Here is a 21,206-nt window from a genome sequence, read left to right as displayed (position 1 = left end):
GCGCTTTCAATTGCTTTATTGAACAAACGGTAGCGAAACACAGTAAACACAAGCAGTCTTAGCGGACCTGCCGATGTCCACGTCACTCTACTACACACACAGTGGCTAACGCTAAAGCTAATAAACAGCCGGCCGGCCGGCCTGATTCGCTCGTTTCCACGTCACTCAACAGGATAGGCTCGCCTTTTAAATCAGGATAGATACTGCGGTTTAGAATGTGAGCATGGCGACCCAAAGCGGACAAAATTAATACCAGCACCTCACATGCAGTATGCTGGTATTGCAGATTTCGTCGAGTGCATAACCCCCACGAAAAGAATGCGGGATTATTGTACCTTGTAGTTCTTCTCCTTCTCAAACTGCTCCTCAAACTGTTTGATCTTCTTCTTGAGGTGTTGAAGCTTCCTGGTGAGCTGGTGCGTCACTGAGTCGGCGCCTCTCAGCGCCTCCTTGGAGCCGAACGACGCTCGCCTCGGCCTGCGGACGACGCATCAAGACTCAGCCAAGAAAGGTGGTGGGAAGTAAGTCGTTTCTTCAAAGTTTACAATTTCGTGTCAAGTATTTGAGTATTTTGACTTTATTTTTACTCTACATTTAAAATGATAAATAATAATAAAAATGTTTGAGTTAAAAGACCCTGTTAAGTGAATTCAGAGATTTGTTTCTAAATACTTGTTTTAAGATAATTGCTGAAAACGTGCAAAGACAGACGAGCTATGCCAACATCCTGAAAACATCTTCCCTCCGGCTGGTGTGGCCGCATTGTAACCCCTCGTCCCCCCCCCACCGTTGCGCGCACATCACAAAGAAAAGGCAGACGAGTGACGGGGGGAAAGAAAGCCAGACGTGTCAGCCAGCACAGTGTGGCAGGGGCTTCATGGTGGCATGGCCACTTGAGAGTGCCTCGTTATCGGCCATGAGTGCGCAAACGTCACAGAATGTGGAAGAGCGAGAGGGATTCACTAAACTGTGACTTTAATTCACAGAATTGAATTAGTAATTCTACCCTAACCAGTTTCTTTCTTGTTGTTTTTTGGACAAGTATATGTACTTCACCTGTGTGCTTTGGTGGGCGAGGTGGCGTCGGCGTCCTGGTGCAGGAAGCGCTGGGCGCCATGCACGCCAAAGTCCAGGAAGCGTCGCGCCAGGAGGTGCGGGTGCGAGCGGGAGGGCGAGGCGTCCTCCCGCCCGCCCTCGCCGCTGCCCTCGTCCCCGTCGTCGTCCTCCTCCAGGGGGAGCAGTGGGAGGGGAACCATGCGGCCCGCCAGCGGGGACAGCTGAGCCTCGCCGCTCTCACTGTCCCCCTGCCACGACTTGAAGGCCGGAACTGGATCTGCAGGACGACACGAGTGGAGGACTTACACATTCAGTTGGTGTCAATACAACCGGTAATAGGGGGGAACAGAGAGGAAAAACTGCCATTGGAAGAAGAGTTAAAAAAAAAAAAAAAAAACAGCAACCAGGACAACAAATGTCCCACAGAAACCCCATCCCAATGTTTCCAGAAGAGAGCAGAATGACAGGAGGGAGAGGGGGTGGAAGGGTGAAGTTGCATTTGGGGAGAGGTGGGCTCTCACCTTGGCCTTCCTTCTGCAGGTGCATACATGAGAAGTCTATGGGAGGGAGGTGGAGGTGAGGGGGAGGTGGTGCTGTTTGGATGGAAGGAAGAGGAGAGGAAGAGGAGGAGAAGACGGTGGTGAGCTCCATCGGTTGGCAACGCATTCCGCTGTTCCACTCCAAATATTACAGTGAACCCTCGTGGAAGAGCATTTAAATGTGCTGCCTGTCGCGATACATCACTGGCATAGATAGATCAACAAAGACATTCGTTTTAGGAAATCAGTTTCAGACTAATTCAGTGAAATTGGATCATTTCCCACGGCACACCCGATGGCACAAAAATGCGAAGGGAATCGCTAATCTTGACCAGGGTTCTGCCGCACTCTGTGACTGAGTCTTCAATTTCAATTGGTTTTGATTTTTGTTTGATCATTTTTCAACTGCAAATCTAAATTTGAAGATTATGGTGCTCTTGTAACAAGATATATTGAGGTACGGTACTCGACCCCCGGTAGGTAAACCATGGCTAAATCGAAGAAAGATTGATGACGAAAATAGAATGCTAAATGCTACGTGTTACACTAACTCTATTAAATACAAACATCGCTCACCTAACTTCATAAATGACAGCTTACGGTCGTCTACTGCGCTCAAGTGCCGACGCTGCATGTTGAGGCTTGAGAGCAAAAATTACATTAAACAGGTCAAATAAATATCTTATTTTACAAATATATATTTTACACTGTTAATTGAAAAAGTCTTTTAGTTTTTAATTCAAGTTAACAGCTAACCGCATGCTCCACGTACGATAAAATGATGAGAGAACACAGAATTTGGTTTACATTTTTGTTTCGTTGCAGGTGGATAAAAGCCAATAGGGATCCCGAAGTTTAGCACACTGCTTTCTCCCGCTCGCGTGTCGGACTTGGACTGGAATCTTACATCAAGCTGCTGTTTGCGGTCGGCTGTCAGCTGGTGGCCACCGCTAGCTAATCCTCAGCTAACATGGCACCCTTAGATGGAGCGGGGCGTTTTGTTGACATCTTGTGGCGTTTACACAAAGCATGAATTGATGAGCTTTACAGAAAAACGTTTTTATATTCGTCAGAAAAAAAATGGCGAATAGTAGATGGAGAATAGGCGGGGGTTCACTGTACAAGGTGAAGTCATGTTTTGCGTCGGGTTAGTGTGGTCACACACCGTCCCATTGGTGGTTGGGGAAGAGCTGGATGTGGGGAGTGTGGTCACTGCTCGACGTTTGGCTGGTGTTGGCATTCTGGTCGCACGAAGAAATGTCCTGGAAGGTCAGAACAAGCGAGAATGTGCGTTACTTTACGTGTATTTGTTGCATTAGACGCGCTACGGCTTGTGTTAGTGTTACATTTTGTGTTCAGCAATTTGTATGTTGTGTGTTGTTAGATGTGTTATGCCAGTCGATATCGATAGAAAGCATGATATGAAAAAAAAAAAAACAACATTTATTTTTTTCCCTCCAATCTTAAATGTTCCATGTTACTCTTAATAGTTTAGTGTAAATATTCATTTTCTGTCAAAAGTTGAACATGACATGTAACATTATTCAACTGTGCAGGACAAATAAAACATATTCATAACAATGTACAAGCCGACCATGCAAAAGCTTTTTCAACTGTGCTTATTGCTAACTGTTTTGTGTTCACTTTACAAACCAAAATAACTCCACGGTGTCAAACTCACTACGTTTTCTTACAATACAAGTTACATATATTTGTATCCGTGTTACAATATATCTGTTACATGAGTGCGTTAACTTACACAACTTGTGGTATCACCGGGCTGATTGTCCCCCCTGAAAGCACAAAACAAACATGATTATATCAAATGATCACAATTACGCAAAAATGCTAAATTTAGAACAGTGCACTGCGGATGCGCCGCAGCCATATTTGTTTCGGACGAACTGTTGAGCGGGAGAGCGTGTATAGCTTGCTTGTACAAGTTAAATCAGTGAACCGACTTGCAAATCTATCCTAAACATCACCTCAACATATGTGTTTTGGTAACCACAAAACACTGCTGCTTTGGCGTCTGCCGGAGTGACCCCAGATATGGTTATCGTCATCATATGAAGGGTTTTTTTCCCCCCCCATTCCTTTTCCTAAGCCCGGAAGGAGTCCCGAGAAATGTCAACGTTAGATATGAGCTTGTAAGCGAGGAGGGATTTACAGTAGAAAATGTCACCAAAGACACAAATATGTGCTCTCTAAATTTTGTCGTGGGAAAGGGGCCAACAGTTGAACATTCAGACCAAATACCAGCGACTGCAACGTCTATGCAGGTATGTTTATATGCCTTTTTCTCAGCTGAATGAGGAAAAAAATTAATAAAATAAAAATCAACAAACAACACACCATAATCGTCAACACACCTCGCACTACAATTCAATGTTCAAACCATGAGTTAACCTCAGGAGGCCACAGACCCTTTAAATCTGTGTCAAAAGAGTAAAAAGGTACTTGGTGAAAATGTTACTCGAGTACTGTGAGTACTCAGTACGGTAATTCCTCGTGTATAATGCGCATTTTTTACCCCCAAAAAATTCAATAGTGCGCATTATACATAGGTATAGGAGAAAATCAAAAATACTTTCACATTTTATCAATGTATGCCGCCATCTAGAAGTTATGAAAAAGCTGTACACTTTCATTCCACTATGCCCCCCCCCCCCCCCCCCCCCCCCCCCAGAGGTTATGAAAAAGTTGTACACTTTCATTGTAGTATGCCACCGAGAGGTTATGGAAAAGGTGTAGACGACACTTTCCTTCCAATATGACAGGGGTACATATATATGACTGCATATATGTAAAATTGTTCTCATAAGTTTACATACCCAAGGAGAATTTGTGAAATGTTTATTTTTAAATACGACTGATGACTGAACAACAACCATCATTAATTTCTTTATGGTTATGTTTTGATAAATGATAATGCTTTTCTGTGTAGACCAACAACACAAGTGGCTTTTAGTCAATTCTGCTTCCTTAGCCCGCAGCCAAGCAGTCTGTAAACGTGGATCGACGTTAACCGGGAGAGGAAGCCTTCTGTGCATCCAGAGAGGCACACTCCAAACCAAACCAAGATGAGCAGAGAATCCCTACCTAGTGGCGCTGAGGTTGTTCTCGGCATCTCGGACAGCATCCAACTCCATTCTGGAACCCTCCTCCTCCGGCCCCAGTGCATCCTGGGAGGAAAAAGGAACAGAAGCCATTAAGAGTGTGTCTTCAGTCCAAATCAAGCTTTCAAAAGACTTTTCTCTCTCTCTCTCACTTGTGTTTCTTTCTGGTCTTCTTTTTGCTGAAGCTCACCATGGCGACCAGCAGGCTGCGCTGTGTCACTGAAAGAAGGCAAAGGAAGGTTACCAGGAGAAGTTGAATTTCTGTGCTGGTCATTTGAGGCTCGGTGTGTAAGTCGTGTGGGTCTCACCCTTGTTGGCTGTCAAAGTTGCCGAGGTCCTGGTCAATAGAGGATTTGAGTTCAAAGAAATGGTGCTCCACTGCCACCCTGATGGTTCGCTCGATGATCCTGAAGACACACAGCAAATGGTCAAAGCCAGTCCATTGACACTCAACACGCATTTTACAATTCCCGAGTTACATTACAGGTGTTACATTAGCCCATTTGTGTGTGTTAATTTTCACGCTAGACTACGTTGCATCTATTACATTATGTTTGTTGCATGACATGTTACGGAATGTGTGCCGTTACGTTTCACGAGTTACATTGTGTGTGTGACGTCACATTTCATGTGTTGTTTCACACATGGTATGTTATGAGCGTTACATTACATCTGTTACGCTCCGTGATATTAGTAGCATGGCAGGTATTATGGTTCCTAGGCTGTTAGGTGTGTTACGCTACGAGTTGCAGTACATACAGTACCTTAATTGTGTTGCGCCACATGTTGTGTTTTGTGCTTTACATGTTGCACAATGTTACATAGATCTGTTACGTTCCTTTACATTTGTAGTATTACACCTGTTATGTATGCTATGTGTTATGTTAGGCGTGCTATGACTCCCTAGGACTTATGTGTTCATGACATTACATATTGATTTACATGCATTGTGTGTGCCAGGTTGCGTGTTACACAACACAAAGTGTGATAGTGTTTTGCGCATTAGGCTACACTACGTTGTGTGTGTTACACATTACATATTTCATTAAAAAATGACATCTCTTGTGCCGTGTTGCATTCTGTTACATCTCCAATGTTGTCTGTTATGCGGTAAGAGTTGTATTACAGTACACTGCGTGAATTATGACCCTAGAGGAAACCAGTACATCTTTCAAAAGAGCTTAAAAAATGTATACTCATGTGAAACTAAATTGTCTCATTTTTCTGTACTGGTAATAATTGTTTTCAACGTTTCCTTCTTCCTCTTCGGACAGCAGATATTCTATTTTTGACCAACTTCATAAAAAGTCTGAAAGACATTCTGCGTGTGCTTCCTATAATGACTGAAAATGTGTTTTAAGGTCGATGATGAGCTTCTCCTCTGACGCTAAAGAGAGAGCCGAGCCAGACTATACAAGGTAACAACGCTCATCCTTCCACACACCTTTGCCAGAGAGTTGATCCGAAAGATCGACTGGGATTTTGGGGCGCTTTCTTTCTCGGCCTACTCGTTTATTTGACCTCGCTGGCCTGTCTTGGTACACGTGACGGGGACATGTGTAATATTGCGTATACAGCTGTCTGCTAAGTGCCATCTGGAGCCTTCGTTTAAGAAGACGGACACGTCCAGGCTTGGCTTGACCGAGCGATGTGCAGGCTGACAGTCATGTGAGTGCTTACTTTTCCCACCCTATTTTGTTTTGTGATACTGCCGCTTTCGACCAGACACTTTTATTTCTGTCTTCACACCTCGTTAAACAGCTTCTGTCGGACCTTCGACCATCCTTCTCCTCATCACAGAGATGACATAGAATGTGAACATTTAACTCATTCACTGCCATTCACGGCTGTTGAATTCAAATATCCACGTTAACATGGAGACCTGGCAGTGAATATCACGATGACAGTGGGCAGCCCTTCAAAGAAAAACGAGTGATTTGCTAATGAGAAGGGCACAAGTCAAACCATTAGGTACACTTGCTAATCCGACCCAAAGATATCAATCGCTAAATATTAAGAAAATGATTTTTTTAAATATTTTAAAATACACAAATATTAGAAAATAAAAATATTTCACTGAAAAAAATAGAGAAAGTACTAGACAAAATATGTAAATATTACAACAGGAATACAAAAATGCTAGAGAGAAACTAAAAAAAATAGGACAAAAAATAATAAACAGAAGAAAGTAGGGAGTAATGCAAAAAATAGAAATAATACCAACTATTAGACGATTTTTTTTTTTTTTTTTTTTAGAAAATACAAATAATACTAGATAGCTATTAGACAAAAAATACAAAATACCACAAAATACAAAAGTATAGGGGGAAAAAAAAAACTATTACAAAAAAATTATTAGAATACTAAACAGAAAGAAAAAAATACTGAGCAGCCAGTAGAAAAATATGAAAATATAACAAAATCTCAAAAAATTATATATTAGATAGGAAATTCAAAACAAAATTAAAAGATAAGGAATTTGGAATTTTAGAAATAGAGGGTGTATATATATATATATATATATATATATATATATATATATATATATATATATATATATATATATAGCAGCGCGCGACCCTAGTGAGGAGAAGCCTTAAAGAAAATGGATGGATGGAATATACATAAAAAATATTAGTAGATAAAAGACAGATGAAGAAAAATCTGGAAAATATTACCCAAAAAATATATATATTACACAGAAAATCCATAGATACTTATGAAAACAAAAATATGAGAGAAATATTATGGCAAAATACTTAAAAGATAATTAAAAAAAAAAGTAAAAAGTAAAAAATTGACAAAAAAAAAATAAAATTACACAAACACACTATGAAAAAATAAGATCCACATCACCTGGGCTGAATTCCACCACATCTCATTACACTTGTTAGCATATGCCCCTAACAGGCGCTACCTGTGTATTTTTATTTGTGTGTGAGTGTGTGTGTGTGTGTGTGTGCTTACTCTGCAGAGTCAGCAGGCAGCATGGGCACCGGGGAGAGATGGGAGCTGCAGAGAGACGAATAAGAAAAGACGCTTAGAACATCACGTTCTCCTGGACTCCCATTGCAGACACAGAACGACCTTAGCAAGTGTATGTGCGTGCGTGGGAGTCAAAACAGGAAGCAGAATCAGGACGGTTACAAGGATGCTCACAAAGGGCATGAAGGCGTATACGAAGGCGTACATGAAGTCAGCGGCGCCACTCGAGGCGGGCACATTGTTATTTTGGCTATACTGTATTGCTAATCAGATACAAGGCAAAAGGCTGTGTGAGTGTTTGTACTATTGAGGTCACATTTGCACAGTTGTTCTTTTTACACAGAGACGTGGCTGTGGATGTTCACAAACGCACACCGGGCCACATTCCAGGGCAGCACATTTACGGAACAATGCAAGGTCGCTGTTGGTATACAGGAGTGCACAAGTTCAAGTACACACTCCTCAAGTGTGTGCGTGTGTGTGTGTGTGGGGTGGGGCGTTATTTTTTAAGAGACAAGACTTATGAAGTTGGACATAAAAGGCAAGGACATTTTTTTTTTTTTTTTTTTGGAATATTATGTACACATTTAAATTACCCAACATCAATAGCGAGGCAATCTTGTAAAAAACAGTAAAAGGTGTGCCGTTTTCCCACATAAAAATAGCCGCATAGAATTTTTGGGGATAAACATACTAAACCACTGGAAACACTACAAAAACAAGACAAAGATTCAAAACAGAAAATCCCAAAATTTATTATGCCAAAATTACACAAAATATAGCCCCAAACACAAAACTATGAGATGAAAACAACAAAAATGCTTCAGTAAAATAAAGAAGAATTAAAAGATCGAAAAGTATTGGACGAAAAAAATCTAATGAAAAATATAAAACCATTAGGCGAACAAATAATTAAATAACTTTAGATTTATATAGTGCCTTACAAGGGCCCCAACGAGACAAAGAAAAACCAAAGAGATTAGACAATAATTTAGGATTTATATAGCACTTTAAAAGGGACCATACACATATTAAATGAAAATACCCATATAGAAGACATATGTACCTCCTGTATTCAATATGGAAAAATGTCTGTTAATAAGAGACTTTGACTGACATAACCGGTTTTCACGACCTGCTGAAGAGGACCGAGGTGGGAAAAGCAGATCAATGTGGCGCAAGAGAAGCGAATGCGCGTTTAGTGCGTATAAACAACTCCCCCGATCAAACTATTGCGAGGGATGCGAGTGTGATCCACTCGTGCTAGAATATTATGTAAGACGCGATAATGTGCCATCTCAAAATGTCTTGTCCTTGGTGGGCCCAGAGGGGCCTCCTTACCTCCTAACAAAAGGTAATAACCATTTCACTAAGTGGACCCTTGAGTCTTTACTCAAGTCTTTACAAGAGGGCGCTGTGGAGTCGAGACCGTGTCATCATAGGTCCTTTACATGCAAAATTGATTATGTATGATACTAAACAGTAAGTGTGTAATTAAAAAATAAAAGTGCGTAATTGACGACCCCTACACAGCTTTATAATTGCCTATATAAATAATTTGAAAGACAAACTATGATCCCAAAACCCCCCAAAAATGCAACTTACGTGCGTGTTGACACGCAGCTAAGACGCTCTGTAACGACCCAGGCTGCACTTCTGCTGAGCTGCTCCTCCCTGACACACAAAGCTCTCAGTCGCGATAGATCACTTTAACATACAGTACCTCCATGGATATACTCAAACTACGGAGACAGAACTCTGGCACAAACACGATTCAGCATTAGGTAGCAATTAGTGGTCGAACATCCCAAAGGCGCCACAATTCTGCAACATTCCAAGATGTCCCAGATGATGTCGCGCAAGGAAGGACCTCCCAAACGTTTGCGCTCAAGAGCCACATTTGATGTTGAAAATTGACATCACATCGATCATAGATGAGGTACAAAAAACAACAACAAAAATGTGCACATCAAATGTTTCTAATTTCTATTTTATTATAATTTGCCAATTTAATAAAATACAAATTGTTAAATGAAATTTGCTTTTTTTTTTTATACAATGAATACAGCAATTATTTCAAGATCAATGAATAAAAAGACAAAAACTAAATAATTCTCATTTTAATCTTATAATTACAATAATTTGATATTTTTGAAATGATATATAAAATTGTTCATTTTACGGTTTTACTTTTTTTAACAATTGACCCCATTATTTAGTGAGATGAATAAAAATACTTACAAGATTACAAGATAAAAGAAATATAGAAAATTATAATTCATTTGTTATAATTAATCAACCACTTAAATACACGTGTACAATTGTTTATATTACAAATCTGTGTTTCACGATCAATAAATTAACCAATTTAAACATAAGCCATTATCATTCTTTTCAAAATAATTAACAAATTATTGAAAAAAACAAATCAAACTTGAATGTATATGTAAAATTATGTATTTTACCAATGTTTTTACAATAAATTAACCAATGAGAAAAATTGGGGAAAAAATGTATTTTAGCAATGTTTTAAGTTTCTTTTCTTTTGACTATAAATTAACCAATGAGATAAATTGAAAAAGGTGAAAAAGGAAATGAATGCAACAAACATTACAGGACACAATGTAAATGCTCGGCGGGCCGGATTCCCAAAAATACCAGGCCGAATGGAATCAACTCTCATACCAAACTATAAGCGAGGAAATCACGCAATCCAAACTCATTTAGCATTCATAATTCATAATTGAGGTGCGCCATATCATTCATTCATTCATTTCGTGAGTTACACAACCAGCATGTTTACCTCTGCAGCAGCACGTCACAGGACATCCTCATGGCTGCTCTCAGCACAGAGCTCGACCACAAAACAAAATACAAATACAGAGCTTCTTATTGCGTCTATTCACTGGCCGGTAAGCTTTCCCGCATCGGGCGGTTGTCTTCAGACAAGCATCCAACATCCAGCTGCGGCGGTGGCGCTGCTCAAGTGAAGTCCTGACGTAACCAGGCAACAACACGGCCAGGCCGGGGGGAGGAGCGGCAGAACCTGGGGTAGGAACTCTGGTTGTGTCGGCTAATCAGAACGGAGGGAGGGAGTTTTCGGGTTCATGATGCGCGGAGTTGTTCTAGCCCAACAACTGGCACGCAAGCTGCAGTCCTCAGACATGCAGTGAATAACTGACAGCAGCAAAGAATCAGCGAGGCACGAACAAAGACGGTCGAGCTTGAGCATTACCATCCCTTAAAGGGGCTCTTAACTATTTTCGCTTTCCATTTAGAAGGTGGCCCGCGGCCCATTCCAATGTTGACACTGTGCTGGTTGAATTGCTTTAACTCTAGTCAATGAATCAAATTCAAGTCTCCAGTCAGGCTAATGAACACTATATTAGTAGTTTTCATTATAATAATAATAATAATGGATTACATTTGACCACAGCAAAAAGGACACACTCAAATAAGCGATGAGGGGCGAAAAGCAAATATATAAAAACAAAGGTTTCTAATTGAACAAACTGTAAATAAAATGGATTTAAAGTGCAAAAATATAGCCTTGTAATCCACTATTTTGACAATTTGTTGAGTAATCATCACTCTCGCTCCACATGGGCTGGAAAATATAGCAATATATAATAATTAGCTGCCTTTGTTACCACTCTGTTGCAACAGCCGAAGGCGAGAAATTGTCAGCCTGACTGTCCTCTCGTTCACATTGCGCGGTCAAACGTTTTCTTTGATCGTCAAGAGTGTCAACCGCATTTTTGGATGTCTCAATTCGAGGGCACTGACCTCGCTCAACTGCCAAGAAAAGCAATAAAGTCGAGCTCGTCGAGCTGCTGTCAAATCTTTACGAAGTCTACTTTCTGCCCATTCAGCCCCTCCGCCCGTGTGTCGCTTCTGTTTCAAATGTAAATCATTAACTGCAGTTACGTAAATACTCTAACTATTAAACAGTAGGTCGTGGGTCTACAATTGACCCTCATCCAGATGTCATTTAAAGATCCCATGCCATCAAAAACTTTTTTGCATCATCTTTGATGTCCTTTTATTGGGTTTGTAAGATCATTTGGGTAAGAAACGCCCAGCATGCCTTTTTTTCAAGCTATTCGAGTTGGTCTTTAACGCCGGGCCAAATTTCTTCTGATTGCATCGCTGTTATTCATTTCAATATGGAAAACAGCTGTAGAAGCACTAAATCATATATCCTAAATCAGGATATCGCATGGATTTGAGGGGGGAATGAATAAATCAATAAATGAATAAATCGATTTCAAATCCACCCGTTTTGCAAGCTTTATGCAGTTTATTGCCTTTTGCACTAAATAGACAAATACGCATAGATAAACAAACCATGGTACAGTCACATTTTGACCTATTTGACGTATAAAACAGTGGGCAAAAATTGGCAGTCAAAGCGAGTGTAAAATTCACCTTTCTGCAATGATCACTTGCAGCATTCAGCTAGTAGATATGACATTTTAGGTCAGGAATAATTATGATCTACGTTTGCCATTGATTTGAAGTCATTTCGATCTTAAACTTTAGTGACAAGGAGAGCAGGACGGAAATAAAATGTGGGGGGGAAAAAAAAAAAAAACGTACTTCAGGAACGCATCTTCCCGGGAAAGCAGTGCGCTACCCGGAAGGACGAGTAGGAGCGATAAGGCGTGGGTGCTTTCTGGGTCAGTTAGCGGCTCGCCTTACAAGCAGCGAGGAACCAGCGCATCGTCGTGAAAGCTAATGACGCAAGGATGGGGGTGTGGGGATATGGGGCGGGACTTTTTCGGCAAATGTCCAATTTAGAGCTGGTCTGAACTCACACTGTCCCTTTGTGTGTGTGTGTGTGTGTGTGTGTGTGTGTGCAAACCACTGTGCCGTGGCACATTAGTGTAATCTATCTTTGATGAATTTATGCCAGCAATGTATAGTGACAGGCAAAACAATTAAATGCTCTTCCACTAGATGGCACAAGGTACAATGAACCTGTGTATCCTGCTGTTGCCATTCATAACAGAATAACAGCTTTGTGTTCAACTAAATGGCTCAAATCTCACACACAAATAACATTTACGATAAATAAAAGTAAACAGATGAAATCATTATTTCAGTATATATTGATACCTCAATTAAAAAGCAACCCGACATGAGTTTTTGGAGATACTTCACAACAAGCAAGTTTTGCAGATCGCAAAGAATTTCAAAGAGGCAAAATGCTTTCTTCAAGCTGCTTATTGCCACTACCACTTGAAGCTGACTTGAAAAGTGAACATAAAACAGAGAATTAGGTTGTGTTTTTAAAGCAACACCACATAACTTTGTCTGCCGAAGGTCTGCTAGCTGCTAACACACGATGCGGGCTAACGAAACTAGCATCGATGTAGCAGTGTTACGCAACAGATATTTGAGCATGAACAGTGACGCGACACGTAGATAGACAATAATAACAGTGCTGTGAAAAAGTGGTCGCCCCCTGCTCAAATATTTTTGGGCATAGTTTTCCCAATTTAAGCTCAAACAAATATTCATAGATAAAGATTACCCAATTAAACATAAAATGTAGTTTTTAAAATGGGGATTTTATTTATTAAGAAAAGAAAATATTCAAAGCTACCTGGCCCTGTGTGGAAAAAGTAATGGCTGGATGACATTTTCGTGCAGCACAAACAGGAGGCCTACCGGTTCAGTTTACGGCGTGGCCATAAACAAGCCATGTGTCGCTACGCCCCGTTTTCATGCCAACACATTGGTCGCTCTCACGCTTCGCAAATAGACTACTAGCATCCAGTGAGTGGGCACCAAGAGAAGTTGTTTGTGTGTAGCTTGACTGACGCTGAGGTCTGTTTTCTCCTGTTGCCATGCAGGCTTACTCCACTTGCACACCAACTTTATCACACATGACTTTATGCTCTCAATTTATTTATATAGTTTTCAAATAACGCTTTAGTCTATGAATTTAAAAAATATATATATCTAAAATGTCTTGTAAGATTACAACATTTTCCTCAAAAAGTCAATTTATCCATCGTCCGCTTATCCGGAGTCAGCAGCTTAAGCAGGGAAGCCCTGACTTCCCTCCCCCCAGCCACTTCGTCCAACTCTCCCGAGGGGATCCCCAGGCGTTCCCAGGCCAATCCGGGAGACAAAGTCTCTCCAGAATTTCCTGGGTCGTCCCTCGGGTCTCCTCCCAGTGAGACGTGCCGAGAACACCACCTCAGGAGAGACGTGTCCCCGGACGCATCCTAACAAGCTCCTCTCGATGCGGAGGAGCAGTGGCTCGACTCGAAGCCCCTTCCGGAAGACCAAGCTCCTTTTGGCCATACATTTCTTTGACAGCATTGCTGTGGAAATTCTAAGCGCTATTTACCAAACTTCTAACATGCAGCAATGTTTTTTTGTTTTTGTTTTATAGACAGCGACGACTTCTTCATTGTTGTCCCATGAACCCCATTATCGTTTAATGTTTGATAGATTAGTCAACAGATGTTGGCATCTGCCAGTGATTTCTCTAAGTCTGCAGCTGACACTTTAGGATTCTTTTTGACCTCATTGAGCATTCTGCACTGTGATCTTTACAGGACGGACGGCCACTCCTTGGAAGAGAAGCAGATAGAAAATGTGTCTAACCGTGGACTGATGAACAGAAGAGATACTTTTGTAACCTTTTCCAGCTTATTGCAAGTTTCTATATAAAGTTCTGACCTCAACCCAATTGAGATGCTGTGACATGACCTCAAGAGAGCCATTCACACCAGACATCCCCAGATATCTTTGCTGGACGGCAACAGTCTTGTAAAGAGGAAAAGGTCCAAAATTCATCTTGATTGTTGTGCAGGTCTGATAATGCTCCTACAGAAAATGTTTGAGGTTTTTACTGCCAAAGGAGAATCAACCAGTTATTAAATCCAAGGGTTCACTTACTATTTTCTTCATGTCCTGTGAATGTTTACATATTAAAAAAAAAACTTTTGTGTGGTATTATTTTGAGCAGCCCTTGTTTATTCTTGTGATTTAAATGAACAGACCAGATTTTATGACCAATTTGTGCAGAAATTTAAAAGATTCCAAAAGGTTCACATACTCTTTCCCCCACTGTACTTAGGCCAATACCCAGGTTATTTTTATCTGAGTGTGAAGAGATTGATGTCTGCATTTGGCTTTATTTTAACATGCCACAGAGTTAATATTTCAGTGTGCATGGAGGCATACTCAGACGAGCACATTATGCTCCGCTCATTAACTAACCTCATGCAACAATCTTGTAAAATAAGTTACGTTTTTTTTTTAAATTGAAAATAAATGACCAACATAATTCACGAAATCGTGACAAAACAACTTTAGAATTTTTAAAACTTTTTTCGAAAAAATATTCTTGCAATGAAAAAGTTTAAGAAAAAGAAATCCTGTAATTTAAATTTTTTCTCTACAAAATGCAACTTCATTATAAATGTATGCCTTTTTCTCAAAAGAAATTGACTTAATACCTTATTCTCGCAATATTACGACTAAAAATGTTTTATCAAAAAAATATCTCATCTTAATGCAGTTTTTTTTCCTCAAAAACAACTACTCTTGCAATTTACAGCTTTTGTAAGGTCACTTTATCATCTTAAAATAGTCTTGAAAAGAAAAAAAAGAGAAAAAAATGTTATGAATCTATTAAAGAAATACTTTTCTCAACTCTATTGTCATAAGATTTAAGTCGCCGCCACCCAGATACATTTTAATATTTCATTACGTTTAAAAAAAGATTTCTTAAAATAAATAAATACAGGTCTAGTTTGGTACAAATACAACGTTTTAAAATTGAAACTCTGAAAAGGACTATTTTCCTCCCAAAAAAGAAATATATAAAAATAGTATTCAGACACGACATGCACAAGCTTTGTTTGCAGAGATCTGCAACCCCACGGAGTGACATTCTAGTTACATATGGTCGTTCTATTGCTAATACAACACACAGACTTTTAAGTCATGTCATGTCATATCTATCATCTGTTTACCTTTTGGTAAAGGTTGACGAGTCACTTAAGTGAGAATATGTTATGTCACACTGAGGCATTCTACTGTTATCATATGGTCCGTACAATATTGAAACTGGTATGTGGAGCGTGTCTGCATGTATATGGTGATATAAACAGCAGATGTAGGTCAATGCATGTCAGCTGGTGTGCGTACGCATTTTCTGTCACTGGCCGCTGGAATGTTTAAATTCATCTTTACGCACGCTGATGTTCAAATTTAGATGTTCCGCCATGCTCGTTAATAATCAGCAGAGTGGAGCCTTTCGCTTTTTGTGAAGCGCAGACATTCGGCGGGTGTCATCGCGCCGGTTCAATGTCACTTAGCCAGAAGCTCTCATGTCCTGCTGACAGCCTCGTTTATCATCTGCAAAAACGTCGCCGAGAGAAGGTCATCGGTGGCTAAAAATGAGATGTGAATTACTGTGCGCGGTTTGGCAAAACAAGAGAACTTGGATTCTTATAGGCCAGATGAACGAACTGGACCAACAGCCATTGACCTAAAACATTTTTGGGGCACCTTATAAATCAGAAGCGCCACCGTGCACATTAGAAATAAACAGACAAAAAAAAAAAAAAGTACATCTGCCTGCAATAAAGGTTGTATGATATTGTTTTTTCACTGTAATTTATGCACAGACTATGAACTTTAACACCCTAACAGGCCAATGAACATCAGCCAAAGAGGCGATTGTGTAAAACACCATGCGGGGCTACATTTGGCTGATTTGTGTGACATTTTATGATATCCAGTAATGATTTGTGTGTGTGTGTGTGTGTGCGCGCGCAGCCATAAGAGTGACCATGACCCTGTTCAGGTTACAGCTATGATACACTGAACACTTTATCCTCAAGCGGCGGGTCAGCGCTGATCAAATTATTTTTTGCTAATGTCGGCCGCGGCCCCGAAAGCCCACATTACAGTATTAATCCCCTGGCTGGCTTGTCTGGCACGCTTTAATACCAACTACAGTAAAACAATAACATGAGATGCACAGATCCAAAAGAGTCTGGCCAGCATGGCTTCAAACTCCGGCAGCTGCCGCAAGACATGCACAAATCCTCCACGTTATCCCACAAAGCAGGCATTAGCCACAAAGACGCAGATCACGAGGACAAGGATATGTCCTATGTTTAAATGTCACTCTAAGTTATCATAACACGAAGCCCATCTAAAACAATTAGAAATGGACTTAGGCACACAAAACCCCACTCGCTTATTACTTCAGCCAATGAAGGATATGTTGACATCTGTGTTTGTTAGCAGGATAACACAAAAACCTGAGCCGAGGAAGAACTCCTTTCATTTTGGTCCAGATCTGGATCCAAGTGGCGGATGTAGTTATTATTATTATTATTATTATTATTATTATGAAGGACACAATCTATACTGCACCAGGGGTCTGGACCAGGGATTCTCAACTGGTAGTTCGGGACCCAAAATTGGGAAAGACAAAAAGTGCATTTAGATCTTTTAATGTGTCAGACTTTTTAGTTTTGAAAAAATATATAAATTTGACAGGTAGGGATATAAGTAAAAAAATTAATTTCGTTCAATTTTCCATATTTAATGTAATGTAATCTATTTATGGCCTGTAACGATTTCATGCAATTTCCATTTTAATTTTGTTTTTTATTTATTTGTAGTTATTTTAAAAAAAAATATTTTTTTGCCAATACATAAATACATTTCTGAGACTATTTAATTTTTGCTTTTTTTTAATCTTTCATTTTACTCTATTTTAGTTGTATTTATTTATATATTCCATCCATGGATTTTTCTGAGCCGCTTCTCCTCACGCGGGTCGCGGGCGTGCTGGAGCCTATCCCAGCTATCATCGGGCGGGAGGCGGGGTACACCCTGAACTGGTTGCCAGCCAATCGCAGGGCACATACAAGCAAACAACCATTCGCACTCACATTCACACCTACGGGCAATTTAGAGTCTTCCATCAAGCTAGCATGTTTTTGGGATGTGGGAGGAAACCGGAGTGTCCGGAGAAAAGCCACGCAGGCACAGGGAGAAGATGCAAACTCCACACAGGCGGGGCCGGGGCTTGAACCCTGGTCCTCAGAACTGTGAGGCAGACCCTCTAACCAGTCGTCCACCGTGCCGCTATTTATAGATTTTTCATGTAAATTGACGTCTTTTATTTTGAGAACAAATATATTTTTGGCAGGCAGAGAAATAATTTCAATGCTTTTTTTGGCCATGTTTTGTGCAAATTTTCCATTTAACTTCAGTTTTCATTTCTATGTTATTTATTAGTTCATTTCATATTTTTTATGTAGAACAACACATTTCAACAGGTGTAAAATTGAGTCAAATTGAGTCATTTTGGGGCAGATTTCCTTTGATTTTATTCGGATGTGTTCATTTACACATTTAATGTCTATAATTTTTTTGACAGGCACAAAAATAAACAAATATTTGGCCGTATTTATTAGGTACAATTTTGACATTTAATATTACTAAAAGTTATTTTATTTTGTATGTATTTTTAAATGAAGTAAATGCATCTATTATTTTGGGTAAAAAACAAGTTGAACATCCAGTTTTTCGGCACTTTGAAATTCTGTTATTTATTCGACTTATCGAGTGTTATGACTGATAAAAAGGTGTTTATATGTAAATGGCCGTAGTGTCGTGTGTGTAATGTGCATTAGTCTTGAGTGCAGCAGTAGCAGCAGCAGCACATGCTAATTATCTTAAAGGAGATCATCTGATCAGATCCTAGTGTCCCTGCAGGAGGATCTTTAAGTAGCCGTGTCTGGACCAAGACTCTTAATATTATCTGGCCTACGTGAGCGTTGTCATGCAGCAACTCGGACCCACCAAATGTTGCAATCTATAGGATACTATAAATATAATACCACATAGTAGGGTGCAGACCTCTGCCAAGTCCAAAAAACCCTTAACAGTCTGTGTCTGTATGTTGGGGTAAGGGGAGAAAATCAATCAATCAATCAATCAATCAATCAAAGAAGCAGGAGATACTGTGAAACTTTTGGTGGCAGTAATGTGCACTTTAAGCAGACTATCGTGGGAAAAGTACAATCATACATAATATGACAAACACTTCAGTTTCAATGCTCACGTGAGCAACGATAGTGAGACCTGGACGGGCGTGATCGGGACACACAGCCCCCTGACCAGAACCCGAGCGGTGTTCTGTTATTAGACGTCTGTGCTCATCATGGATTGTCCATAATGAACACCGTGTTCAGACATCAGAGTGTTGTGCACTTGGCACCGGGACACCCTAGGCCGCAGTTCGATGATCGAGTCATCGGACTTAAGGCCACGTCTTGCACATTTGTGTGAAGAGAGGGGTGGAGCTGTCAAATGATCACCGCCTGGTGGTGTGTTGGCTCCAAGGGGGAGGGAAGATGCCGGTCCGTCCTGGCAGATCCATACGTATTGTGAGGGTTTACTGGGAACGTCGTCCACGATGACACTAAGCGGCCTAAGTAGCTATGCAGCGGAGCCCAGATTTTAAATGCAAAATTTGCTGACGATCAGCTTATTTTAATCATGATTAAAATTCAATTAATTGAGCAGCCCTAATCACGAGAGAGATTTTTTGGGGCGTAATCTGATCATTTTGCAGCGCTCTCATAATAATAATAATAATATCCATCCATTTTCCGTACCGCTTATCCTCACTAGAGTCGCGGGCGTGCTGTAGCCTATCCCAGCTAACTTTGGGCAAGCGGGGGGTACACCCTGAACTGGTCACCAGCCAATCGCAGGGCAAATAAATCACCATTCACACCCACATTCAGACCTATGAGCAATTTAGAGTTGCCAATTAACCTATCATGCATGTTTTTGGAATGTGGGAGGAAATCGGAGTATCCGGAGAAAACCCACGCAGGGACGGACGGGGAGAACATGCAAACTCCACACAGGCGAGGCCGGATTTGAACCCGGGTCCTCAGAACTCAGTAATAATAATCATCATCATCTGTCCAAATTGTACTGTTCACATTAACAAAAATCAGATAAGTCACATAGGGGGGAAAAAAAAAAAAAAAATACAAATAAATAAATAAACAAAAAAAATTCAAACAAAGAACTGACCTGCAGTGCGAAATAAGCAAAAAAGCACTTTTGTCAAAAAAAAAACAACAACAAAAATGACATCATAACACATGGATGGCGGAAGCAATAAAAAAAAAATTCAATGTAATTGAAATGTTCACTGTAGTGCATGTCATCAATTGGGCACACCGTTAGGTCGTCAAGGTCGGTGTGACCGCCAAGCGTTAAAATAGACTGATGGAGCAGGCTGTTTTGAGAACATGGCCACAAATTTACGAGCTGCTGAAAAGATTAACGATGCAGTGAATGACGAGCAGTGACACACACGCACACACACAGCTCTCACTTAAAGCACACTCTCTTTGTGTCCTCCAAGAAAATCACACATCATTAGTAGAATTACATTTGTGCTTGACCATAATAAAGATGTTTTTGGGAGTGATGACTGCAGCGAGAAGCGCTCACCTGTCGGCCGGGTCGTTGAGTGGCGGTGAATTGGAGGAGGCGGGACCGTCCTCGCTATCCTGGGGCAGGTCCTCGCACTCCGCCTCACACTTGTCGTCATCCAGCAGCTCCGTGATCTAAACACACACAACAAATGTCAAAATGATTCCGTTCATCTCCGTTTCTTAGCGAGAATCGGAAACTCGCCAAATATAGTGACCAAATCGCTAAATTGGCAACTTTTGTAAACTAGATCATCTCTGTTCACGGCCAAATAGATTGTCAAATAGATTAAAGCCATTAATGGTCCAACCCTATGTAAAACGGCAAGTTGGCAATGGCAAGTCGCTGTACACCTTTACGCAAAAGCGTACATCAACTTGCCAAGGTTACCTCCAAGTAGCTTCTAAATGCAACACTGTTAAATTTACAATGCCACCGCACCCCATCAGGGTGCCATGCCACCCGACGACACCAAACGACCTTGTCGTTTGATGCAACTCAGCCGTGACATTTCAGGCAACAGAGGCGGTTTTATAACACATCTAAATATAGACGCATCCATCCAGCAGGTGAACAAGATGGAGAACGAGGGTTGGGTTGAAGAGCTGGTGAAGAGTTAAGAGAAATACAGTATACACACCAGGCTTGGGTTTTTTTAAAGCATTAATTTAACTCATTCTCAGGCGACGAAAATGTCGCTAATAAGTAAATTATTTTTCAATCTGAGTCCTGTTTTATATCTCGCTTCACCCGCAAGATATCTTCATGCAAAGGATATGATGTCACGGCGGTTTATGGCAACATTTACAGTACATTACATATTTCACTTCTCTTCCTCCAGTTTGTCCTCTGCTCCGCTCTGGCCAGCCAACTCATTTGCTGCCACGTCGCCATGGCAACACGGCCGCTCCGACACTCTTATTGGCACCCGGGAGATTCTTGTACGGTCACTTTCGGAGTGCGGCCGCACACCAGGATGACTCACCCAACTCAAGATGGG

The 21,206-nt window shown here is 40.7% G+C and overlaps 1 protein-coding gene across 8 annotated transcripts in view; it reads right to left on the bottom strand.

Moving 5' to 3' along the window:
- The window catches only part of fam13b (family with sequence similarity 13 member B), a 47,427-nt gene that overhangs the window by 7,580 nt on the left and 18,641 nt on the right, over positions 1-21,206 (bottom strand). For 7 of the 8 annotated variants that reach the window (XM_061787301.1, XM_061787302.1, XM_061787304.1 and 4 more), the window contains 10 exons: positions 20,225-20,340; positions 7,682-7,726; positions 5,023-5,121; positions 4,867-4,933; positions 4,698-4,780; positions 3,355-3,388; positions 2,761-2,857; positions 1,578-1,649; positions 1,057-1,333; positions 336-477 (listed from right to left, as the gene is read on the bottom strand). In XM_061787301.1, the coding sequence (XP_061643285.1) occupies positions 336-477; positions 1,057-1,333; positions 1,578-1,649; positions 2,761-2,857; positions 3,355-3,388; positions 4,698-4,780; positions 4,867-4,933; positions 5,023-5,121; positions 7,682-7,726; positions 20,225-20,340 (1,032 nt within the window). The remainder of the gene's footprint in view (positions 1-335; positions 478-1,056; positions 1,334-1,577; positions 1,650-2,760; positions 2,858-3,354; positions 3,389-4,697; positions 4,781-4,866; positions 4,934-5,022; positions 5,122-7,681; positions 7,727-20,224; positions 20,341-21,206) is intronic. The other variant, XM_061787303.1, reaches the window with a different exon arrangement.

The sequence above is a fragment of the Phyllopteryx taeniolatus genome, chromosome 10, assembly GCF_024500385.1.
Source record: "Phyllopteryx taeniolatus isolate TA_2022b chromosome 10, UOR_Ptae_1.2, whole genome shotgun sequence".
NCBI lineage: Eukaryota > Metazoa > Chordata > Actinopteri > Syngnathiformes > Syngnathidae > Phyllopteryx > Phyllopteryx taeniolatus.
Note: the sequence above shows the minus strand (reverse complement) of the source record. Positions and strands in the feature narration are given on the sequence as shown.